We start from the raw sequence: 26,821 nt of genomic DNA, 5'->3' as shown, positions 1-26,821 counted from the left end.
ATTTTTATTTTATTATATTGGTTATATTTTGTTACTATCATTTTAGAATATTGTTGAAATTCCCTTTAAGTGTTTCTTTGGTCTATACATAAAATATAAAAAGTAGAAACAACAAGAAACACAAAAGATTCAAAATAAATGGGAATTCTTTTCATTTATGAAATGATTTTTCTAAGAGTTCTAAAAATACACTTATGTGTGCTTGTAGATCATTAATCTTTATCAATCGACAGATTTTTTAAAGTTTTTTTCACTGTTAATTGAAAATTAGGAACAAAAATTGCAACACTGAAATTTAATGTAAGCTGATAGAAAAATCTGCTTTTGTTTTCTGAAATTCCATTTCCTTCCATTTCACAAAAGAAGGCATACCCTTGTAAGTTGGTAATTACTTTGAAGAGGATATGTTGTTGAATAATTAGATACAGCATGTGGGTAGGCTTTTTTTTTTTTAACCTTGATTTTTATACATTTGTTCTCAAAGCAAATTACATCTGGTGAGCATAAGAATAGTACTAAAGAGACAATTGTTCTTTTCTGCAAGAGAAAATTAGAGAAATTTTCTGTACTTATTTTCTTCTCTCTTTGCAGAATGCACAAAATTACAAAGAAAGAGGGAGAAAAAGATTGCTTCCCACCCCTTTTCTTAAGATACCAGAGCCTGGGTATTTGCATTGAAATTGTCAATTTGACTAAAAGCTTCAGCTGTGATTTGGAATTCCATCTCTGACAATACAATAGGAGATCACTATTGATAAGAACTATTTAATTTCATATTTTGTCACTTTAATATAAGCAGTGACCTATACGTTTTTAAAAAGTGGTTTTAGATTATAAACAGAGTAGTGGAAGCTAGGAAAGATTAAGCTGATGTATTTTCCTGCTCCCATGTTAAATGGCTTAAACTGTTCCGGAAAGGTCATGTTTAAGGAGAGGAAACACTTTCCCTTCTTTTTGTTAAAAATACTTATGGAAATTCCTATACCATATGATAATAGTAATTGATGCATTTTTTTCCTGTTTATGGTGAAAAATTAAATCCATAATTGAGCAGGTGGGCCTGAACTTCTAGTCACTGTGCTCTTTTGCCTTCTTAAAATGTATCTTTCAATGTTAATGAAAAATATGACATTTAAAACTTAAGACATTAAGAGTTTTTATTTGAAATTACAGGATGCAGAGATTTGAAGGTATAATATATTACAGGGAGGCATTCTGTGGTTTTGGCTAAAATCTGCTGCTGTTTAGTTATCTCACAGGTCCTTAGGTCCTCAGAGCTTTACCTATTCCCATTTAATGAAAAAGCAGTGTTAATCATTGGAAATTGGTCAAGGGAAAGCCATTTTCCTTCTCTGTAGGGGTTTTAAAGAATTGTTCACTCATTTCTGTTTCTTGTCCTGATTTGAACAAAAGGGCCATGCACGCCCAGGAATCCACTTCCTTTTTTGAGCCTCAGCTACTCATGTGCTATCTAAGTCACATGAATGCCAGATTTTCTTTCTTTTTTTTTTAATTAATTAATTTATTATTATTATTGTACTTTAAGTTTTAGGGTACATGTGCACAATGTGCAGGTTAGTTACATATGTATACATGTGCCATGCTGGTGCGCTGCACCCACTAACTCATCATCTAGCATTAGGTATATCTCCCAATGCTATCCCTCCCCCTTCCCCCCACTCCACAACAGTCCCCAGAGTGTGATGTTCCCCTTCCTGTGTCCATGTGTTCTCATTGTTCAGTTCCCACCTATGAGTGAGAATATGTGGTGTTTGGTTTTTTGTTCTTGCGATAGTTTACTGAGAATGATGATTTCCAATTTCATCCATGTCCCTACAAAGGACATGAACTCATCATTTTTTATGGCTGCATAGTATTCCATGGTGTATATGTGCCACATTTTCTTAATCCAGTCTATCATTGTTGGACATTTGGGTTGGTTCCAAGTCTTTGCTATTGTGAATAATGCCGCAATAAACATACGTGTGCATGTGTCTTTATAGCAGCATGATTTATAGTCCTTTGGGTATATACCCAGTAATGGGATGGCTGGGTCAAACGGTATTTCTAGTTCTAGATCCCTGAGGAATCGCCACACTGACTTCCACAATGGTTGAACTAGTTTACAGTCCCACCAACAGTGTAAAAGTGTTCCTATTTCTCCACATCCTCTCCAGCATCTGTTGTTTCCTGACTTTTTAATGATTGCCATTCTAACTGGTGTGAGATGGTATCTCATTGTGGTTTTGATTTGCATTTCTCTGATGGCCAGTGATGGTGAGCATTTTTTCATGTGTTTTTTGGCTGCATAAATGTCTTCTTTTGAGAAGTGTCTATTCATGTCCTTCGCCCACTTTTTGATGGGGTTGTTTGTTTTTTTCTTGTAAATTTGTTGCAGTTCATTGTAGATTCTGGATATTAGCCCTTTGTCAGATGAGTGGGTTGCGAAAATTTTCTCCCATTTTGTAGGTTGCCTGTTCACTCTGATGGTAGTTTCTTTTGCTGTGCAGAAGCTCTTTAGTTTAATTAGATCCCATTTGTCAGTTTTGGCTTTTGTTGCCATTGCTTTTGGTGTTTTAGACATGAAGTCCTTGCCCATGCCTATGTCCTGAATGGTAATGCCTAGGTTTTCTTCTAGGGTTTTTATGGTTTTAGGTCTAACGTTTAAGTCTTTAATCCATCTTGAATTGATTTTTGTATAAGGTGTAAGGAAGGGATCCAGTTTCAGCTTCCTACATATGGCTAGCCAGTTTTCCCAGCACCATTCATTAAATAGGGAATCCTTTCCCCATTGCTTGTTTTTCTCAGGTTTGTCAAAGATCAGATAGTTGTAGATATGTGGCGTTATTTCTGAGGGCTCTGTTCTGTTCCATTGATCTATATCTCTGTTTTGGTACCAGTACCATGCTGTTTTGGTTACTGTAGTCTTGTAGTATAGTTTGAATTCAGGTAGTGTGATGCCTCCAGCTTTGTTCTTTTGGCTTAGGATTGACTTGGCGATGTGGGCTCTTTTTTGGTTCCATATGAACTTTAAAGTAGTTTTTTCCAATTCTGTGAAGAAAGTCATTGGTAGCTTGATGGGGATGGCATTGAATCTATAAATTACCTTGGGCAGTATGGCCAGATTTTCTTTATTTGATAAGGACCTTCATACATTGTATTTTAAACAACCTGGTTTGGTTATCTCATGGAAGTCTCTTCTTTAAGAGAGATGAGTATTTTATATGGGTTGTATGACAATATTCTTTTAATATTATCTTTCTTAAATTGTAGATGATACTTTGAACTTTACTAATTCAATTCGTGTTTTTTTTGTTGTTGTTGTTGTTTTTTTTTTTTTTTTTTTGAGACGGGGTCACTCTGTTGCCCAGGAGTGCAGCAGCATGATCTCGGCTCACTACAGCCTCGAATTCCTGGGTTCAAGAGATTCTGCCACCTCAGCCTCCCTTGTAGCTGGAACTACAGGCAGGTGTCACCATGCCCAGCTGATTTTTTTTTTTGTTGTATTTTTGGTAGAGATTGGGTTTTACCATATTGCCCAGGCTGGTCTCAAACTCCTGACCTCAAGTGATTTGCCCGCCTTGGCCTCCCAAAGTGCTGGGATTACGGGAGGGAGCCACCACGCCCGACCTAAATTCAAGTGTTGTTAAGCCTATACCCATCAGCCTTTTCTGTGTACACAGTCAAGTATATAACATTGAGGTAAATTATCATACTATAAACTCCTTTTGATGAGGTGCTTGATAGTATAATAACTTTGGTTAATTTAGTGGAGTGGGGGTAGGCTTGGTAGGTTGTAGTGTTGGGAAAGAGGTATGTGGACTGTAAACACACAACAAAAAAAAAAACTGTAAAAAAAAAAAAAAGCCAAAACCACTTTTTTGCAGGTTCAATATTTACATAAAATCCTAGATAAAAATGTAAACTTCTGGTTTGCATCCTGGAAACTCCTGACTCATTTTTTACTGGCTATTTCATATACATTGAATATTATTTCTTCATCTTCAGCTGAATTACTTAAAATGAAAAACATGGCTGGGTATGGTGACTCACGCCTGTAATTCCAGCACTTTGGGAGGCTGAGGTGGGCAGGTCACTCGAGATCAGGAGTTTGAGACCAGCCTGGCCAACATGGTGAAACCCCGTCTCTACTAAAAATACAAAAAACAAACAACAGCAACAAAAAAATTAGTGTGGTGGTGCACACCTGTAATCCCAGCCACCTGGGAGTCTGAGGCACGAGAATAGCTTTAACTCGGGAGGCAGAGGTTGTAGGGAGCTGGAATTGTACCACGGCACTCCAGCCTGGGTGACAGATTGAGACCCTGTCTCAAAAAAAAAAAAAAAAAAAAAAAAAAGAAAAGAAAACCATGAGATAAATGCTGGACACACACACACACGCACACACACACACATGCAGGCACACTCCAGAACATTTTTTTGAGGCAGGGTCACACTCGCCCACCCTGGAGTGCAGTGGTGTGATCATGGCCCACTCAGTCTCAACCTCCCAGGCTCAAGCGATCCTTCTACCTCAGCTTCCCAAGCAGCTGGAACTACAGGGGCACACCATTACACCCAGCTAATTTTTGTATTTTTTGTAAAGACAGGTTTCGCCATGTTGCCTAGAGTGGTCTCAGACTCCGGACTCAAGTGATCTGCCTGTCTCAGCCTTCCAACTTGCTGGGATTACAGGTGTGAGCCACCATGCCTGGCCCTCTTCAGAGCATTTTATAGCATATTAAGTCAGTAGTTTCTCCCTTATCTGTGTCAACAATATTCTATGCTTACGTATGATATAGATGCCTTAAAATTAAAAGATGTTTCATGGGGAAGTCTGTGGGATAGGCAAGGGCATAGAATCTTAATAGACGATGGTGAAGTTTAAGTGAGAAATTAAGTGTTTAAGATGGGAGCTCAGCTCAGTGGCTTTTAGTCTGTTCTGAGGGACAACCAGGTTATGTGAAGCTCATCAATAAACTGAGGCCATATGAAGAAAAATTAAAGTAATCGATACTTTTTTTCCAACATTTTTCTTCATTTTTTTGGAAAAACCTAATGAAGAAGTAGCTATTCATTTTTGTCCAGAAATGTAATTATGGCCCCAGAGATGCTGAGTAATACAGATACCACATAAGAAAAGCCTCGGGTACCCTTTATTAATGTATTTAGTTTGTACTCATTAAGGGAGAAGCTTCCATGAAACCTAGGATGTTTTTCTAATGCGTTCTTAATAGCTTTTGCGTCTCCCTTGAGGCTTCTGTGATATTTCGAGTATCGCACAGCAGGGGATAACCTAGTCAGGCAAATATTCTAACCTGGCTTCATTAACCCCTTTTCCTGCACTTCCTTTCCAGACTCCCCTACTTTGTTTGGAGTCATGGAGGCCTTTCCAAGGCTGGCAGATCTTGGACTCACCTTTGCTTACCTTTTCAAGGTTCAATTGTAAAACTTTTGTTTGATCATTCACTTTGCCTCCCTCTTGTTTCCATAACCAATGCCCCTTTTTTTTGTAGTCATCTCGTACATTTTTGCATACAGTTATTCATATTCATATTTTGAAGAGTTATTCATAAGTTTTCCTTTCCCTATGATATTGTTAGATGTTATAAATGCCCATTAAAATCACCCTCACATTGATCATCCCAGCAGCCTCTCTAATCTTTGAGAAGGACCAATAGAGTTTACATGTGAATGAAAGTTTAAAAGTCAAACACAATCCTGTGGAAAGCAGGAGGAAAACTCAGAGGATGTACTTTATTTTTCTCATTGTTAGGACATAAGCCCTGGAATTGAGTCCTTGGACAGGACTGTGTGAGCCCCATGGGGTTCGGTAAGCAGAGAGTAACACAGGCAGGGTGTCAGAGCCCTCAAACCACCAAGAGGCTGAAGGCACTATCACAACAGGACAACCACACATGTACTACTTTGTTGGAGAATGCGTGTAGCAAGTGAAAATCCTAAAACTCCTACTCCAGTGTTTATTCTTCACGGGGTAAAGTTGTGTGTATAGTATAAATCAGGGCTTATTTTGAGCCACACTTTTTATTCTTTTAACCAGCTTTAATCCCATTGACTATTTTTCTTCTTCTGAAAAGATGGCATTTTTTTTTCTTTCACTGTCCAGTTTCTGGTAATACATATGTGAGAGCTTTGTCCCCGATTATTTATGTTACTGATTCTTGATATGTTCTCTCTTTTAATTTTACCTATTTTGAACACTTTGCATTCCTAGTATTTGAAGATAATACTTACTAAATATTTGTTTAATATGTTAAGTAGTGACCACATTAATACACTGTTTTGGTCCTGTGTTTAACTAGGTTTATTTCTCATGTAGTTCTTTTAACATTTCATTATTAAATATTTAGTACAAAAAGCATTTTTTAATGTAACTAAATGTGATCATATGAAATATTCAAACATTCTCTTACAATACAGGCTTATTTATTTATTTACATGGCTGATTTTTTTCCTACATCTCTTCCAACTCTGTTCTTTCATCATGAACCACTTCTCTTACCCCTAAAAAAAGGAACTCATGTTGACGGCCTGGAAGGTATCCCTTTATATTTTTCTGTTTGCTTTTAATTACCTGGACTGATGTATATAGACTATATATACACCTTTGCGTATATGGGGACTTTTTGGTCATGTATTCGTTTTTAGAAAATGAGATCACATTTTGTATACATTTCTGCTGCTTGTTTTTTCGTTTTTTTCGCCAATGCTTTCTGGAAGTTCATCCAACTAGCTGACATGGTTCCAATGTAATCTTATATTGCCGTTGGTAGATCTTATTTTTCCAGAGGTTCTGAAACTGCACGTTGTTCTGCCAGCAATGGTTGAGTGTAGCTCTTTCCCCCACATTCTTACCAGAAGTAGTGGTTATAATTCTTTAAGTTTTTGCCACCTGATCAGTATAAAGTGTTAACTCATTTTTATGTTTCTTCACTTTTCTCTAATAGTGAATTTGAGCATCTATTCACACATCTCTTGGCAGTTTGCATTTGTGCTTACATAGAGTGCCTATGTATGACTTTTGCTCATTTAAAAATATTGGATTATTTGGGATTTCTCTCTTTCCCCCGGGGATTTTTTTTTTTTAATAGGAGAGAGGAAAGGATCTAATTTGCTTTTTATATGACTCATCAGTTGCTTCAGCATAATTTTTGAATAAAAATTGGTTCTTTCCACTCTAATTTAAATGCCACATCTGTTGTATATCTAGTTTCCTACAATATCTATCTGACCTCTATATGCTTTGCCATTGATTTGCTTGTGTAGCCCTATACTAATATAATTCTTTCTTAATTATTATAGGTTTTATTATCTTTTGGTAAATGATAATGAAAATCTCTTGTCCTATTCCATGAAAAATGATGCTGGCATTTTTATTGCAATTGTATTAAGTACAGACTAATTTAAAGAGAAGGTCTTTTCTAATGTTTTCCAATAATGTTTTATAATTGTCTGTATAAATGTCTTAGACCTCTTTTGTTAGACTTATTTTTAGGTACCTTATGGTTTTTCTTTCTATCTGGAATGGGATTTTTTTTTTAAAATTGCATCTCTAATTGGTTATTTTTAGTATACAGGGTTGCAACTGGCTTCATATATGGTTCTTGTATCCAACAATTTTGCTCAATGCCCTTATTAGTCCTTATAATTTCTTAATAGCTTTACTGACATACTATCTTAGTGTATAGATAATCATATCATTTGAAATTAAAGGCAATTTAGTCTCTTTATAATTCTTTTCTTTTTTTTTAATCTTATTGCACTGGTTAGAACCTGAAGTCTAATATTAAATAGAAGCAAAGATAGCAAGAATTCTTGTGTTACTTCTATATTTGTATGATTCGTAAGTGTTAAATGTTGTTGTATGGTGTTTGCCCCTACTTTTTAGTGCTAACCTTTGTCGCATTAAGAACATTGCCTTCTATTCCTAGGTTGCCAAGAGATGTTTGCTGTTATTTATTTATTTTAAAAATCATGAATGGGTTGTGAAATTTATCAAATATTCTTGCTGTGCACTTAACTTTGGATATTTAAATATATTGATTTAAATATGGTTGATTCCATCAATAGATGTTGAGCCCTCCTTGCATTCCTGAGAACTTTATTTGATTATAATTTTTTTATACATTGCTGAATTAACTTGCTATTTTTTTCTTAGGATTTTTATATTTGTGTTTATGATGGAGATTAGTTTTCCTTGCACTGACGTTTTTGGTTTTAGAAGCATGGTTACATTAGTGTCATAAAATGAATTAGGTGGATTCCTTCTTTTCCTATTTCGTGGTTTAGTTTTGTGTAAGAGAGGGATTGTCTATCTCTTGAATGTTTGTTGAAACTTACCCATAAAACAATTTGTGTCTAATATCTTTTTGGTGCTGCAGATTACTAATTTTTTTTAATGTTTATTGGCTTGTATAGCCTGTTTATTAAGTCAATTTGGTAATTCATGTTTAAAGTCTTGCTAGAAATAGTATTATTTTATTAGTTTTCTTTTTGACCGGCTTTGTTTATTGCTTCATTAACTTCTGCTCTTAACTCTGTTACTGTCTCTTTCTCTTCATTTAAAGGATTATTCTGTTTTATTTTTTAGGCTTGAAAATTGAATGCTTGATTGATTTTTCTGCTTTTTTAAAATGAATAATGAAAATTTAACCAAAGTACCATATGCTTTGTTATACTTTTATGGTAGTTTTTTTTCAAAATCTTTTATAATTTGTTACAATTTTCTCTATAACTCAAAACTTATTTAGGAATGTCTTTTGGTATTTTCAGAGATGTATGTATGCTTATTTTTAAACTCTTTATTGTTTTTAATTTAACTCCTTTGAAAGTTGTTGAAACTTCCATTTTGACCTAATTCTATGACCAATTTTTTGTAAGTACTCCAGAGTAAGAAACAAATATTTTTCTGTGTTTTGGATGCAGAATTTTATGTGCTTGTGCATGTCATACATGCATACATACACACACACATATATAAATTTAATAGGTCATTTGTGAATTTTGTTCTATTCTTCTGTTTTCTTAGTACATGTATCTAAAGCTTCTCATTATTATAGAGATTATCAGTTTCTCCGTGTGATTTGTGTCAGTTTTCTTTTATCTGTTTTGTGCATGTGGTATCTTATGTATAATTAAATTACTTCTTGGTCAATTATTTAAAAAATATTACCTAGTGTGCCTCTTGATTTTAACATTCTTAAGATTACTTTATTCATGGCATATCATTTTCCCTCTTTAATCTTTCCTTAGTATTTCAAACATTTTTCCATGTTTCTTACAAAACACCTTATAGCTTGTTAAAAATAACTTTATTTTATAAATTAATGGTTGCATTAGTCATTTTATACTTACTGCGATTATTGGAATATTTTAAAGTGTTTTTATCATCTTGTTTTTTTTTTAACTTCTCTTTTTGTTTCTTTTTCCCATTTCTATTTGGAGTGGAGTATATTATATATTCATTTTTATACTTTCTGTTTGCTTTGGAGCTGTAGATTATATTTCTGTTCTTTTGATAGCTGTTCTAAAATTTTAAACATACAGTACTTATTAGTCTAAGATATCTATGTTCCAGCTATATTGGATTCTTCTCAGTGTCTTACTGGAACATTTTTCTTCTGACTCGGTATAACTTCTCCCTTCTCGTTCCTCAGGCTCAATTGTCACCTCTTTAGGGAAAACTTTCCCGTTCCTCCTTGCCTTCTAAAATTGCCCCTTCAGTTCCGTTGCTCACTGTCATGTATCATATTACTCTATTTTTAAAAATAGCATTTAACACAAACTATAATTATTGTTTGTTTGTTTATGCTGTTATATGCCTTTTGCCAAAGAATGTAGACTCCATTGGAGGGGCTTTGTGCATCTCGTTTACCCTTGTTTCTGGGACATGTAGTACAGTGTTTATCACACAGAACTCACTGAACAGGTGCTAAAGAAATTTACGTTTCCAAATGTAAGTGATTGTTCAGCTGCATATAACATTCTTGGTAAATTTTACTCCAAGATTTTTATACCTTGTGTTACTCTACTGCTCTCATTCCTGAAGACAGAAAGTAAAAGTTAAACAATTTTAACTTATTTGAAGTTTATATAGTAGTTACAATGATATATTCAAAATTCCATAAACATTCTTCAAGAATTCAATCATAGTTAAATTAAACATAATTCAACTCTATAAAAATAAGACTTTCTTATAGTGGGTTGCTGGTTTTCAAACTATACTGACAACTTAATAAAGACAGCTGGATTTTTGATATCTTTGTGTTTAACAAAGTTTGAAAAAGAAATTTAGAATGGAGATGCCCAGATACATGCATTCTAAATGTAGACCTCTTTGAAATATTAATTATGGATTTATGAAGAATGTTAACATAGCTGTGTGAGCGTGAATAAAGTGACATTTCATGGAACTGTTTCCTTTGTGAGCTGACAGCAAATGCTGATTGACTTTTGTTTTGAGATACTGCAAATAATGGACAGAAAGAATTTTTAAAGAGACTTTGTAGATACAATTCCTTTTCTTTGTGTTTTTCTGAATGTTTGTGAGGGCAAGATCTTTTAATTTAGATTTTCACATAATTTGCATTAAATGTTTTAAATAAATTGATAAAGGTCATAGAATACTTGATAGGGAATTACTACAAGTTTTGACCACTAGTCGTCAGTATTGAACCATTAATTGTGAAGTAGTAGACACTGTTTATTAAAGTTGGCCAAGTTTATTGAAAAACAATTATTTATAGTGTGTACACTCTCAGCTCTTAGGACTTTCTGAAAGTGTACTTGGCACTAGCCTCACAAATGAAAAAAATCTAATTAACTGTTATTACAAATTTAAATTTGAAATGGTGTTACCCTCTACTGTTAAAAAGTATGACACAGTGTGTATTTTATATGAAGACACCTGCTGTATTTATCATGAAAACTGTCATTTCTGTGCCTTTGTATTATAGTTTCATGCTTCCTCTTCAGGATTACAGGTTTTTCCCTTCTTCCTTCCTCCTTCCCTCCCTCCCTCTATGGAAGAAACTATTTATATCTAGTAAAACAGATTATAATTTGATATGAGCATTTTTTTTTCGCGGGAATCATATATTCCCATTCCCTTTTCCACTTTTAATATTTCGAAGCTGTGCATGCAGAATTTTCCCAAAGATACTTTCTCTAAATATTCATCTTATATAGACCTAAACCTCTTTCTCCTAATTGTTATTTTCTTCTTTTTGGTGGTGATTTCCTTTTGTACACTGTTGTCCATCTACCCAGTTATATTTATTTCCTATTGGTGTTCTGTTGGATAGTTTATCCAACAGTTAGATTATCCTTTGCCTATTTTTTCTTTAGTTGTTGGAAAAGCATTTTTTATAGCTCTCATGACTCATTGTATTTCTAGTTAATTTGTATTTCTATTAAGTACCCCAAATCCCTTTTTAAAAAATATTAAAGTTGTGGTATTAATTATTTATTGCTCAAAAAATGAAAAGCTGTTATTTCTTATATATATCTTTGTCCATACTGTGGTCAAGTATTAGGATAGTATTTAGAACTATAACCTCATTATTTCATCGTTTAATGGATTTTGTATGGTTGTGAGAAAAAAGTTACAGTTTTATGTTTATTATCTGAGAATGAGATCCTGAAGCTTTCCTCGCCAGTGTTAGTCTTGGATGGGGAATCAAGTTACAGTGATGCTGTGATTCAAAGCCACAAAGTGTGGGCGAACTTGGGTCTCTGGAGCTCCCAGTTTCCAGTTCTTTCTCCTCCTGACCTGTGAACTTGTTTGGAAGGTGCAAAATCTTACCCTTTTTGTGTGGTTCATTGAAATAAGTAGCTTATAATGTTTCTTCTTAAACAGATAGATAACCATCTTGATAAAATAATTTGTTTTATATTTTAAAACCTTTATATGTTTCCTTTATGTCCTTGCCTCTCCTTTTCTCCTGTTCTTTACACCAAGTCTATCATTAAATTTTGTCAGCTCTATTTAAAAAATATTTTTTTAAATTGGAAACTGTTCATTTCCTATCACTACATCTCCTCTTTTGCTGGGGCTATTGCTGTAGCCTCCTTGCTTCCATTCTTACCTCCTTGTGGTCTTTTACAGAATCAGATAATGTCACATCTTTCTTCAAGACCCTTCAATGGTTTCTTTTCTTTTTTTTGAGATAGTCTCACTCTGTTGCCCAGGCTAGAGTGCAGTGGCATGATGTTGGTTCACTGCAGCCACCACCTCCTGGGTTCAAGTGATTCTTATGCCTCAGCCTCCCGAGTATCTGGGATTACAGGCATGTCCCACCACGTCCGGCTAATCAATGGTTTATTTATAGACAACAGAGCCCCTCTGATCTGGTTTCTGAATTCCTCTCACCCTAATTTTCTTTCTTTCTTTCTTTTCTTTCTTCTTCTTTTTTTTTTTTGAAATGTAGTCTTACTCTGTCTCCCAGGCTGGAGTGCAGTGGCACAATCTTGGCTCACTGCAGCCTCTGACTCCCAGGTTCAAGTGATTCTCTGCCTCAGCCTCCTGAATAGTTGGAATTACAGGCATGTGCCAAGACACCCAGCTAATTTTTTGTAATTTAAGTAGAGATGGAGTTTCATCATGTTGACCAGGCTGGTCTCAAACTCCTGGCCTCAAGTGATCCTCCCACCTTGGCCTCCCAAAGTGCTGGGATTAAAGGCACGAGCCACCATGCCCAACCCCTAATTTTCTGTTGTTGTTCTTCTTGCCAACTCTAGGCCAACCATCCTGGCCGTCTTGCCTTTCCATGGATATACCAGGTACCTCCTGCTCCTGGGCATTTGCACTTTCTGTTCCCACAGCTAGGAATTTTCAGCTCTGAAACAGTTGTACGGTTTGTGCCCTCATGTTCAGAACTCTACTTCAGAAAGCCCTTATTGACTATCATAGATAAAACACTCCTTCACTCCTGAGCCCCTTGCACTGTTGTATGTTTTCTTAACACTTTCATTATTTGTCAACCGTCTGTCCCCTTGAGCAGAATGCAGGCTTTATGAAGGCAGGGACTTACCTGCTTTGCTTGTTGCTGCATCCCCAGTACCAAGACCAGTGCTTGGCATAGAGTAGGGGCCCAGTAAGTGTTTCTTGAAGGAATGAACGAATAAATATTGCATACTGTATAGTAACTATTCATTCAGTAAAATATTCATTTGGCCAATACTATCATGTACCTAATATAATTCAGGTACTGTGCTGGGGACTAGGGATTTAAAGATACCTAAAATACTATCTCACCTTTTAGGGACCCCTAGTTTAGTTGAGGAAATAGAGATGTTAACTATCTTTGCAATGCAGTAAGGGCATTATTCCACATTTGTGTAGTCTACAGCATATCTCAGAGGGGAAATAATTACCTCTTTATGGCCGCTTGGGGGAAGTTTGGGTGAGAGAGGTGGCATTTTTGCTAAGACTGTATTTTCACATTATTTTAGGAAATTCTTCATGAATGTGATTCTGCCCCACTGCTTGTTGTTGACATGTCAAGCACTTTACCAGTCAATGGCTGAAACACTTATATAAATTTTGACCTACTATCATTTTTATCCATACCATTGCTCTTTATCCTATCATCATACACCATACTATTTTCTTCTTTATATTTGTTACTTGTGGTAACAAATAACAAATTTTTTCTTTGCAAAGATGAAATAAACATTGTTCTCTATAAGACTGTGAGAGAACCATTAATGTCAACATGCTGATAAAAAGAAAATGGATGGTGAAGAATGATTGACTATTATAGGATTTAGTTTTCAAAGGCATTTGAACACTATTTGGCACAGCTTGAAACATGCAGGTCTGAGATACATCATGCTTTTCAGTCACCTTCTTTAGTCTTTTTCTTGATTTCCCTCCTTGCCCTCTTATTCAGCCTCTTACAGATGACACTAAAACACTTTTGATATTTTTTTCAGTGAAAGATATTTTTTCCCCCAAAGCTTCTATAGCAGAGAATTCTGAAGAGACCTTGGAGGGTGTCTCTTTCAACCTTGTACTTGATACTTGAATTTCCATTTACAGAGCTAGCTGCTTAGATATTGTAGACAGTCTCTACAAGCTGTATTATCTTTCTGGTATTGGAAAATAGTTGGATGGATTAAAGAATATTCCAGTTTGATAATATATTTCAGTGGCCTAGTATTGAATAGTGATAAAACAAAAGTTGAAAGTTTAGAAATGTATTCTACATCACAGAAGTAGTAGCATGCCAGCTGTTAGCTTTTGGATTCATTGAAGGGTGCAGTTTTACGAGATGATGTATAAATGTAAGCTGTCATGAAATTCTTGTAATCTGATTTCTATATAATTAACATTTATGTCATGTCTTCTGAAGCTTTTTACTTTATTAAGAAAATAATACTAAAGGCTATTAATTATTAAATGCTTGCAATGTACTTTCTGCTCCATTCAGTTCCTCATTTTAACTGTCTTTCTCCAAAATTCTACCATGTATGTTATCTTACACTTTCTTATTTAAGTATTTTTGTAAAGTGTGTGCTTTTCAGGGTGCCTTCCTGGGTTGATCAATTTGCTTATAGCTTCCTTGATCCTACTATCCTACTAACCGTGAGCTAGTGCCCATATGACTTTTTTGTTCTTCTTTTATCTCTTCTTTCCCCACTGGTAACTACTGAGATTATATTCACTTTCTAGGTTCTTGAAGAGTCATTACTTATTCTTTTAGGGACTCTGACTTCTTTCTTTATTCTACTTAATCTTTCAGCATATGTGTAAGCGTTCTTGTAAAGCATCTGTAATTCTATTGGGGAATAGTAGAAGTTTATATGTTAAATAAATACTCTGATTGCTACTGTGAGTTGTGTTTAAGCCTGACACATATTTTATGTTCATGCCAACTATTACTAGATCTCAAATTATGCTTAATCACTTTTACTTTGCTATGTGTACTTATATGTTCTTGCCAATATTGTCATTGTAAATTATAACAAATAAGGCTAGCATGAATCTGTGTGAGTCACTTTGTGCAGCACCGTATGCAAATAGACATTGAATGCTGTTAATGCTATGACGATGATGAAAAATGTCTGCTGCCCCTGTTGACTGAACAGCTGCCTGACAATAGACTGAGATTTTCTGTGTGCAGGACTTGGTCAATTTCTATGTTATGCTTTTCTTGAAGAGTGGAATGTTTCTATCTATGTTTTCAGTGAATTTATGCTGGGCCATCTGTTTATAAAGCCCATTTCCATCATTATCAATTAATATTTATTGGGCAACTACTGAGTGCATAGTAATATTGTACAAACAAAAACCGTTTTGCTACAGATAGACTTATTCATTGGCTTAGTACTGTTTTATTTTTATTAGAAAATAGTGAAAAACAAAAAAAAACCTTCTAAACCCAAAGGCATAAAATAACATCCTTTAACTCTGGACACTGGAAGATGTTGTATATTTACAGAGCTTTCTGTTCAAAGATATACAACTTGAGAAATTCTAAATTAAATTTCCATAATTATCTATGATCTTCTATTTGTCAACAATCCTAACTCAGTGGTCCTGCATTTAGAAAGTCAAATGAAGTATTATATTACTCTGGATTTCTAATAAAACTATGCATCTCTTTTTGAGAGGAAACTACTCGGATAAAAACAGACCTTCTGCTAGGAGCATTTGTTTTTTGATTTTGAAGGAAATCCTGGAAAGTGCACTTGTTGGGCTCGCATTTAACTTTACTTGCAAGATTTTATTAAGTAAAAGATTGCATAAAAATATAATCTGTTCCAGTAAAAGCAATGGCATGTTAGGGAATAATACTCATTACCATTGTTGCTTTTGAATTAAACAAGTTAAAAGACTTGTATGTCTTTTTAGCATACTGGCTTTTTTATGAAGTAATTAAGGTTTTGTTTTGCAGATTGGCAAATTTATAACATTTGAAGAATGAAATCCTGACACTTGTCAACAGGGGTTTACCTTTGAGTTATTTTTGTAGTCATGGTATTGAATTTTTGCTGGTTCATTCATAGTCTCTGGTCTAATTAGCTTTCTGTGAGGCCCTTGGCTAGGTTTAGGGTAAAGATTGTGTCCACGAAACAGAGCAAAGGGAATTGGTGATTAAACTCATGACCTTGTTTGGGTTCATTGGCACTGGATGCCCTAAACAGTGGTGGATTCCATAGGTATGGGCATAGTGGAACCAAGAAGTTTGTTTGTTCATTGGAGAAAATAGGTCAGAAAAAGCATCCATCTCTTCCACCAAGATAATTCCTATAAGAGCCCTTGTGGATTCTTGGGATTCTTGAAATAATAAACATCTTATAAGAAGAGAAAAATGAAAAAAACAAAAAACACATCTAGGCCAATTTTAAAATAAAACCTTGAGCTTTATATTTAAATACCATAGATATCTTTAAGGAATGTTATTAAGGATTACTGTTACTATTAGAAATAGTATTTAACATATGAACAATGCTACTTAACTACGTGATGTTGGATATTACCTTTTGAAAAAGAGGAATTGTTGTATTTTGTGACTTGACTTTTATGTGTTTACCATTTCCATCGGGAAAATACACACACTTCAATTCGTACCAAGTTTTTTGAATTTCTCCCTTACTTTGATATCCCTCAAGTATGTATGGTATCATAATAGTATCAATATTGAATTCCTTTTGGACTTTTATCAAGCATTTCTACTTTTCACCTACCAAAGTGTGTGGTGTGTGTGGTTTGTTTTATTTTTTATTTTTTAAGTTGTAGTTGTTGGTATAGAATTTCCTTTCCTTGGTCATGACTGAAAAATAAATTTCTTTGAACAATTTAAGTAATACCTACCTAGCTATTTTTAAATTAGATATTGGTTCAGGGATTTAGAATGTGAATGCGTTGTTTTGTTTTTTTTGCCTTGAAAAGAAACTTAATTTTTTTTTGTTTTGGTTTTTGTTGGCACAGATAATCCTCAACTGGATGAACTTAAAGGCTAAAATTTTCCATTACTTTAGCTAGTTCTCATGGGGGAGGAATCTCTAATTTGATTTGAGAAAAAGCATAATTTAGAAATTCAAAGAACATGACAAAAAAAGTATGTGTTAATATAAATGAGTAGTACATGTTCTGAGCAATAAAATACTGCTGTATTATGCATATAGAGTCCTTTTAAAAATATGTATTATTTTATTGATGTTTGATGGCTTTGGAGCTGTGTTTAAGCGTCCAAAAAGAATTTTAGAGATAGACATCAGATTTCCATCTTAAAAAAATTTTAATTAAATAAAGTTTCCATGATAGTGTTTTATACATACTCAGTACTTAATATTGAGTTTTTGCTTGATTGAAAATGTCCCTAAAGCTACCTCAAATTTTTAATATACATAAATATAAACAACTTGTAACTTCAATTTATAGCTCGTGTGGTCTAATTTGGATTGGAATCACATTATATTCTGTTAAGCTTAAAATATTTTTTCACTGGCTTTTATTTTCTACCCATGTGAAGAATTTAATTACAAAATATAGTAAGACCAATGATTTTCTAGTTTTCAGTGATATAACTTTTTCATTCTTTATTGTTACTGGAAAAAAAATCTGATTTGATAGTTTGTACCTTCAAGTAAATGATGCTGACTGTTTAATATGAGCACAGACTTGTTTTTCTATAGTGTTGTTAGTTTATCAGTGAATGATCTACATGTTCTTGCCCTTGTGACCAAAGGCGTGCAATTGTAGCACTGCTGAATGATTAGGAGAACTTGGGATAGGTTATGTTTATAATTTTTCTCTGGAAATTTCATTGGCCTGTGTGGGAATTAACATGTAATTTTTATTTCATTCCCATGCCATCATTCTTAACCAAGCTTGCTGGTCCATTTAAAGCAGACAAAGGGCCTTTAATTCCCTATTTGATCTACATCTTGGAGTGTGTTATCTGTTAGAGCCTCTTGATAAACATGCTTGTTGTCGATGTTGTAGAGATTTTTATGGTTAAGTGAGAGGTCTACAAACATTTTTCTTTTCCCCTTTTTACTACTCTCTGAAAGGAAAAGCTACCTTTTTTTTTTATTATATGTAACTATGAGAGTTTAGAATCACCTACCTCTAAGGAAATGCAGTAGTACAATATACGATATGACACACTTAAGGGAAAGAAGAAAAATTGTTGTTATTAAAGATTTAAATGTGCCCCGGGGACCCTCTATTAAGGCTCATTGTTGTTGCTGTGATCTTAAACGTGTAAAAGACAGTCTAAATCCTGGAGCAGGGCACATGATAGTTTTTAGCTAAACTGCTCTTAGGAGACAAACAAGCTTTAAAGGACAAAATAACGTAATTATTGAAATTCATTGGCATGTGATTTTTTTTCTTCTTTTATAACTGCTTTTACTGGGTCCATTTTAATATAAGTCTAAGTTGCTTGACTTAAGTCAAATGGAAAAGAAATCCAGTGCAGGCTTACACCCTTAAAAAAAGGTAGTAAATTAGTTTACGTTTATTATTAAGGTTTGAAGAAATGGCTTGTAATTTTGATTTGGTTGATTTAAAAATATCTCTCTTTGAGTATTATCTGTGTTTTCAGTGTTTACAGGTGCATCATTGATATATTTAATGGGTCTTAAGTGTTAGATTTTCCTTCTTTGTCTTTCATTTTAAACTAGATAATGTAGAAAAACTGGTTCAATATTCTAGGCTAGAATATTGCATTTGTGTTTACTTGTTGACTGACTCATGGTATGTAGAAAGCAGAGCTAGTGTTCAACCTTAATGGCATTTCTAGATGATATAGTGGAAATGTAGTAATTTGCCTTGGATTGTTCCTTAGTATCTCACTTTTACTTCTTATTGAAAACAATATAATTTAAGTTATCATTGATAAAAATTTTTTAAGACTTACATATACTTAGAGTAAAAGGAGAAATTGAAAAAAGGAGACTTAAATAAAGTTTTAGGCAGCAAGTAGAGCTATAATAGAAAAGTACATTATTTTGGAAAATCAATATTATAAACAACTTATCAGATGTTCTAAGGGGAAAGTAAGGAAGAAAGGAGTAGCACAATATTATTTTAGCAAATTTCTAAGTATCCAAGAGAATTAGAGTTTCTTTTATTCAACCAACTTAAACATAGAAATTTGGATTTTTTTATTTCATTTTTTTGAGGGTCTCACTCTGTTACCCAGGCTATTATTACCAATAACAATAGTTGCATTTTATTGCACATTTGCTAGGAGCCAGACATTGCTTTATGTGCTCTACAGATATCAAACCATTTAGTTTTCACCACTACCCTATAAGTTTGGTATTATTATTTCAATATGAAGAAGCAGTGCCCTCAGTTGTTAAGAGGCAGGCAGCCAGAATCTGTATCCTGTCTCTGTCACTAAGTAGGTGAGTGACGTTAGGCAAATGATCCAACTCCTTGTGCTCCAATTTCCCCTTTAATAAAATGGGCTTGGAATAATAATAATTCATAGAATCATCATGAGGAGTAAATGTATATTTTGAATATATGTAATATATTTATTTATTATATGTAAGAAGAAGAATGCCTGGACATACTAAACACTATAAAAGTATGATAATATTGTTATTCTCAAATCAAAATTATTTTTCATTTTGTTGATGCCTCTCTGCCTCTTTACTCAATTTCTATTTGAGAGTAGGAATTATGGCAGAGGGAGCTGAAATTGATTGAGTATACTTGCATCAAAGCAGTTTTTAACATATTTTGCTGTTTGCCTAAAAATTGTTTTTCTGTTGATCTTGTTGGAAAAAGCTTCTGGCAGTTGGCTTTTCACAAGCTGTATGGACTTTACACATACACCTTGCTAAGTCTAAACACTAAAATTGTTAAAAATATTTTTTAAACAAATGGAATGCGTTTCAGATATTATGAAAGACAGTTCCAAGTATAATTTTCCCCTTTAAGTTTAATTTTGTTCTAACATAGAAACAAACCAAAGCAAACACTTTTATAGTTAACTTTTGAAATGTGTATTTTCTTAACTTTCTTTTTCCTCATTTTATTAAAGAGGGGAATCTGTAGAAAAGAATATTTGTTTCCAAGAAAACTGTTGGCTATCTAGGCCCTCTAAATAATGTAGTAAAATTCCGAAAGATGGGGAAAAAAAGGAAACAAAGTGAATATTAATTAGGATGATCAGGAATTGTTTATATTTTATCCTCACTGAAGTGTTCTTATGAGCAGACTGTAATTTATAGATTTTGTGTAACTCATATCCATGTCTTCTTCAGCCCTAATACACAATAAATTCTAGTAGTGACTTTCAGTTTTGTACATATTTTGGGATAATTTTTTTTCCACCTCTTTCATTCCAGGCACTAAAGAAACAAGAAGCTAAAGCAGATGAGCATGAGGGGGCAATAAAAAATAAGTTAAGACAAACTGAAACTGAGAAGAATCAAGTAAGATTTTAAAAGTTATCTTTCAAAGAATAAAGTGGTTTGGGGCCAATGGTATTTGTTGAGTGCCTTGAAAAGTGTCCCCAGGATCATTTAGAACATTGTGAGTTCTTTATCTTTCTATGTGGAGTCAATTGGTTCAACGGCTCTTCTACTTGCTAGGACTTGCTCTTGGAAACAGATAAGCAAGTTGTTTGCTACCTTGTCATCTATGACCATTCTCCTTTCTGAGAGGTGAATTAAACTTTACTTTTTCTTGTTGGAAACATTGAAAGAACTTGACTTTGTTGCAGGGTTAGAAAAGACCTGTCATTTGGAGACTGAATATTTTGGTTATATGCATTTTCATTATAGTGGACAGATATAGTAAGCAGCCAGTTCTGAAAACATTCTCTATTTCTATTAAATATCAATGATCTTTGACATATGTTCATGTTTATGAACTGTGTGTTCATTTCTATGAACACGTAGAGCTTAGCACTTTAGAGTTAGAAAGGAATTCAGAGGCCAAACAACTCTTCCTTAATTTGCAAGTAAGTAGATTTAAGGATGAGCTCAAAGTAATGAATGATAAAGTGAAAATTTGCCCTGTTCTTTACTCCGTATTGCTTTTTTCTACCTACCATTGCCTCCTTTATTTTATTTCACCAACTCATGTAAAGGCAGCTTCCCTGCTGCTTTTAGGGTAAGCGAAGTATGTTAGGCCATCAAATTTGCCCTTTGGGAGTTGCTATGTTGAAATTACACAGGGATTATGATCAATATGGGCTTTGGTTGAGTTCAAAGTCATTTTGCTTCAAGTATGATTTCTTCACTCTATTTCTCCATAGAGACTGAAGAACAGGACAGTATTTTATGTGGATTCTGTGATCCCCACTTATACTTTACTTTTTTTAATATGACATTTGTTTTATGAGCCACATGTATAATTTTTAAAAAGTTATATATTGGGATTTAAAGATATATTTTGAAATAATTATAGATTTATAGGATATTGTAAAAGAAGATGCACAGAGAGGTCCCATGCACCCAATTTGCCTCAATGGTAACATTTTGCATAATTGCCATTCAATATCAAAACCAGGAAATTGGTGTTGGTACAATCTACTTAGTTTATACAGATTTCACCAGCTTTATATATATAACTCATTTGTATTTGTGTGTGTGTGTGTGTGTTTGTGTGAAGTTCAATCCATTTTTATCTTGTATAGATTCTTGTTACCAGTACCACCATCAGGATACAGAACTGTTCCATCACCACAAGGCTCCCTCATGTTCTTTCATAGGCACACCTACCACATGTACAGTTATTAAATGATTAATATACAGATAGCAGTTGTTCAACTGAAATGATAATTTAGGATAAGTATTACAAATCTAAGCACTTACAAGCGTCTTAATATAAATGTATGATTTTTATAAAACTATCTTACTGTTACAGAATGCAAACAAGTCTAGCACATATAAGCTCTAAATTGTCAAGAAACTTGTGTTCTATCCTATTACATATTTCAACTTGAAATCATCTAGGCATGTTAGGAGTTTGTAGAATATTTAGTCACTTAACTGGTCACATTTTTTTGAGACGGAGTCTCGCTCTGTTGCCCAGGCTGGAGTGCAGTGGCGCGATTTTGGCTCACTGCAAGCTCCGCCTCCCAGGTTCACGCCATTCTTCTGCCTCAGCCTCCCGAGTAGCTGGGATTACGGGTGTCTGCCACCATGCCTGGCTAATTTTTTTGTATTTTTAGTAGAGATGGGGTTTCACCGTGTTAGCCAGGATGGTCTTGATCTCCTGAACTGGTCACATTTTTTATCGATATTTATCTAATGGCAGTATCATTAAGGAAATTTTAAATGTCTCATTCTGAATTTAGACATTTAAAAATTTAAGGAATGTCTTATAAATATTAGAAATATTAGGAATGTAGGAAATCACCAATTAGATGAAACTTTTGAGTTATTGGGTCCCTGCAGTTTTTATTCTACTTTAGTTAATTTGACACTGTATATTCTAATTTAAAGAAAAAAATTGCCTTAGAATTTAGATTAAAGAGATTTAGAACTGGAAGGGATCTTGGAGACTGTTTAATATAAAATACTTATTTTAGAGATGATAGAATGGAGGCCAGAGGAGAAGAGACTTGGACTGGCTCACAGTTGAGATGAAACTTACTAGATCCCAGACTTCCTGAGGCCTGGTCTAGTTCACTTTATGTTATAAGATTCACATTATTTTAATGGAAGTATTGATATATGTTCATAGTGAGATATTTATTCTTTTATATTAGCTGTGAATGTCTTCTGAAAACTTTTCCACTTTTGTCCTTTTAAACTGTGCCCATAATAATTTAGTTATCTTCTGCTCCATTGGACATTTTTCTTTATCCTTTGTTGAAACTCTAGCTTGAACAGGAATTGGAGCTATCTCGAAGGTTATTGAATCAATCAGAAGGCAGCCGAGAAACACTTTTGCATCAGGTAAGTCTATGCAAGTTATTATAATATACTTTTACATTAAATCGAGGATTGAGTAGCTCTATTGAAATGTCTTTGTGAAAGGAAAAAAAAAACTAGGTCTAGAAAAAATGTTTTCCTAAGGAATGTATATTAGCACACCTAAGCAAAGGATAAAATTCTTTCAGGGAAATTCAGAGAAAGCTAGTACAAACACCAGCCAAACTCCCCACTGTGATGGTGTATCTTGCTGATTGCTGCTACAACTTACTACTTATCTCTCTTAGCATGAGCAGTGTAAAAGTAAGACTGAATGTATAAGATAAAATTTTTCCAGGAGCTTAATTTTATTCCAGGAGGCACTGGGAAGTAAAGGAAGAAGTAAACTACATGCAACAGACCTTTGCATGTTTAGGTTACTTTGAATAACGTCATTGTCTTTAATTCATGTTTTCAAGATACTACTTGACCCTTTTAAACCAAAGATAAGGCTAATTTTATTTTATTTTTTTTGGGACGCAGTCTCGCTCTGTTGCCAGGCTGGAGTGCAGTGGCGCAATCTCGGTTCACCAAAACCTCAGCCTCCCGGGTTCAAGCGATTCTCCTGCCTCAGCCTCCCAGTAGCTGGGATTACAGGCATGCGCCACCACACCTGGCTAATGTTTTGTTTTTTTAGTAGAGATGGGGTTTCACCATGTTGGCCAGGATGTTCTCGGTCTCCTGACTTCGTGATTCCCCACCTCGGCCTCCCAAAGTGCTGGGATTATAGGTGTGAGCCACCACGCCCGGCCGATAAGGCTTAATTTTAAAGTATAACATTTTGCATTCCATCAGCCCATAATGGGAGTTTGGCGCTTCTGATGTTTAAAGTTCAGTAACTTTAAATAACCATCTTACATACATACATTGGATAAGGGCATATGGGTTTCTAACTGCCTGTCTGTGTTTAATACAAACTGCAATTATACTTTCTCGGTTTTGAAGTGTATGTTATATAACACACCTTCAGAATATGCTAAGGGTAGGCAAAGATGTCAAGCATTATAGATGTTCAGAAGGAGTATTACATTCTGACAATTGGTGCTGAAAATACAAGATAGCACCTGTTTTACAAAACCTTTGAAAATATTCGCTGACTTTGTTCTGCAGCCAGTGGTCACATGGAATTAATTTTGTCAGAGTTCAAACTTTCCTTTTTGGAAGTTTATATTTGTATTTAATTCCATTCTGATTTGTTTGGAACTCTAACTTATAATCTCCAGTTTCAGTTATGGAGGCAAGAGATTTCTTTGTTTAGATTGTCATTGTGATTTTAGCTGAATCTTTTTGCCACTGTTAACTTGTTTAATGTTCATTTGGAAGTACCTGCTATGTGCTAGGTAATTTGGCAGTCTAAGGATAGAAAGATAAACAAATCAGTTTCTGACTTCAAGGAGTTTAGAGTTTATTCAACAGCATCTATTACATACTAATTTTGAGCATGATTTTAGTATCAAAATATGCTAAATCATGATCATTTATCTTGAATTTAACAACCAATAGACCATGTTCACATGAAAGCAAATGGGTGAAAATTGAAAAATATAAGAAGTATAATACTTAATTGAAGTTGATTTGGGTTAATAGTAATGGAGTAGACTGAGGACAAAATAAATGATTAAAAAAAATCTAGTCACATTCCATTCTTTGCCTCAGTGGACACAGAGAAGGAAAAACCGTTCATTTATTCTTTGTGGAAGAGATGAGAGGAATGAGGAAATGGAGCAGGAAACCGTTCCACTATGCTTGGAAGGAGATTAACCTGGATTCAACTTGTGTTTACAATAGCCCATTTGAAGTAGGTCTTTCTCTGATTGTGAAAACCGATGTTTGATTTTTGACCATGTGTTTAGGTAGAAGAACTGCGTACACAACTTACGAAAGCAGAAGGTGATCGACAGGGTTTACAGCATCAAGTATCTCAGATTTCCAAGCAACAGTCAAGCTATCAGGATGAACAAGGGGAGGACTGGAGATTTAGGAGAGGTAAAAGTAGATTTTTACCTAATAATGTGATAATTTGTGTGGGGGCTTTTTGGTTTTTCTTAGAAAATACTTTTCATCCTCAGAATTGCATTCCTTTGTGATGCTTATGTCATACTATTTCTTGATCTATTAAAAAGTTTCTGATAAGTTGATAATAATTCAGCATCATCCCATTTTAATATCTTCCCTGCTTGGTTCAAACCCATTTGGGTTATTAGACCTACTTAACCATGGGGCTTTCTCTTAGAAACAGCCTGCAAAAGCAGTAGTTTTTCCAGCCTCCGATTCCCATGCCCAAATATACGTGCATATGTGTAAGTGTGTACCAGTCTTTGTACTTAAATTGTAAGTGTTGCTCTGTCTTTCACATTCTCTTATCTCAATTTTCAATATAAGAGAAATTAAAGTCACTACCCTATCTTTTTTGTCATCTGGAGTTGGTGACAAAAATTAATCACAACTCAGGAGTGGTCATGAGCTGTATCACTGGCTTTTTATGTGGATTAGGAATACTTTGTGTTTGAAAAATATTAGGATACCTTCTCAGAGGAGGTGTTAATTTAAATTATGGAATTTAATGACTGGATGTATGTTCAGGTTTAATAATGATAATATTGAGATTATATAATTGTTTCTATTAGGTGAGTTCACATTGCTCAGCTTCTGTATTATCCCAATAATGAGGCTTCCTACTCAAATGCTCAAAGTATTGGTGAAATTTTTATAAGTGTTGGATGTACTGTTAAATTCAGGGAAGGTAAACATTGCCCCAGGCTTTCCAAATACACCTCCATATGTTGCCTAAGCTAGAATTTCCACATTGCCAGAAAATCTTCAATGGATGACAAATTTCGACAAAGCTCTTCTAATATATTTTCTTAGTCTGTTTTGTGTTACACTAAAGGAATACCTGAGGCTGGATAGTTTACAAAGAAAAAAGCTTTATTTAGATCGCAGTTCTGTAGGCTGTACCAGAAGCATGGCTCTAGCATCTGCTGGAATTCTGGGGAGGAGTTTTGTGCTCCATCCAAACAATGCAAAAGAGGTCAAATGGGGAGTGGGGATGTGTAAAGGGGGACCAAATTCAAGGGATGTCCTGGCGTTCTGACAACCCACTCTTGTCTGAACTAATCAGTTCCCTTGAGAACCAATCCAGCCTCAGGAGAGCAAGAACTCACTCCTGCTACAAGAAGGACACCAAGCCGTTCATGAGGGACCTGTCTACGTGACCCAAACACCTCCCAGTAGGCCCCATCTCCTAACAGCCATAGTGGGGATAAAATGTCACCATGAGATTTGGTGAGGACAAATAAACTATATCCAAGCCTTAGCATATTTTTATTTGTATGCCATTAAGTTTCATTAAGTTTCATGTGATATAATTTAAGTATCATTTGACCCAGAATATCACTTGTTTTTAAACAATCCTAAGCTGTTAGCTTCTTCATCAAACTTCATAAAGATGCACGCAGGGATTGTTGGAACAAAGACCAACACATTTGTTATGTTTTGATACCTCATAAAATGTAATTATTTCTGTTGTAAGTCTTTGAGGACTAAAAATATTGAGCTTTTCTTAGCTACTTATCAGGTATGAAAAAAATTTTGGAAGTTTTTTTATATATGTGATAATGGACTTCTTAACCTTTTAACAATTGTAGAGTTTTTCATCTTTATAGAATACTTACATAATTTAAAGACAGTTCTACATTAGAAATCATGCTTATCACATTTTCAGCTGGTATTTCTTCCACTGCCCACTGCAAAATGGGTTCCACCTCTATTTGTAAAATTGACTTTGCATGATTTGCTAGCAATCTCCTCTGTCAATTCCAAGGATGTCGTTGCATTACTTATTTTAGTGTTACCTGCTTATTTCTTCTTCCTTCTTGAAACTCTTCCTGTGACTTCTATGCCCCTT

General features: G+C 34.5%; 1 protein-coding gene across 16 annotated transcripts in view; it reads left to right on the top strand.

The window, feature by feature from the left end:
* CEP128 (centrosomal protein 128) overlaps positions 1 to 26,821 on the top strand; it is a 446,086-nt gene that overhangs the window by 80,835 nt on the left and 338,430 nt on the right. For 15 of the 16 annotated variants that reach the window (XR_010130804.1, XR_010130805.1, XM_063698091.1 and 12 more), the window contains 3 exons: positions 20,338 to 20,424; positions 22,825 to 22,899; positions 24,768 to 24,900. Coding sequence is in view for 14 of the 16 variants with exons in the window: in XM_063698091.1 (XP_063554161.1) it covers positions 20,338 to 20,424; positions 22,825 to 22,899; positions 24,768 to 24,900 (295 nt within the window). In the remaining 2 variants the exon portion in view is untranslated. Of the gene's footprint in view, positions 1 to 5,904; positions 5,996 to 20,337; positions 20,425 to 22,824; positions 22,900 to 24,767; positions 24,901 to 26,821 lie in introns of those variants that run through there. The other variant, XM_063698095.1, reaches the window with a different exon arrangement.

The sequence above is a fragment of the Gorilla gorilla genome, chromosome 15, assembly GCF_029281585.2.
Source record: "Gorilla gorilla gorilla isolate KB3781 chromosome 15, NHGRI_mGorGor1-v2.1_pri, whole genome shotgun sequence".
NCBI lineage: Eukaryota > Metazoa > Chordata > Mammalia > Primates > Hominidae > Gorilla > Gorilla gorilla.
The sequence above is the reverse complement of the archived record's forward strand: the minus strand, read 5'-3'. Positions and strand labels throughout refer to the sequence as shown.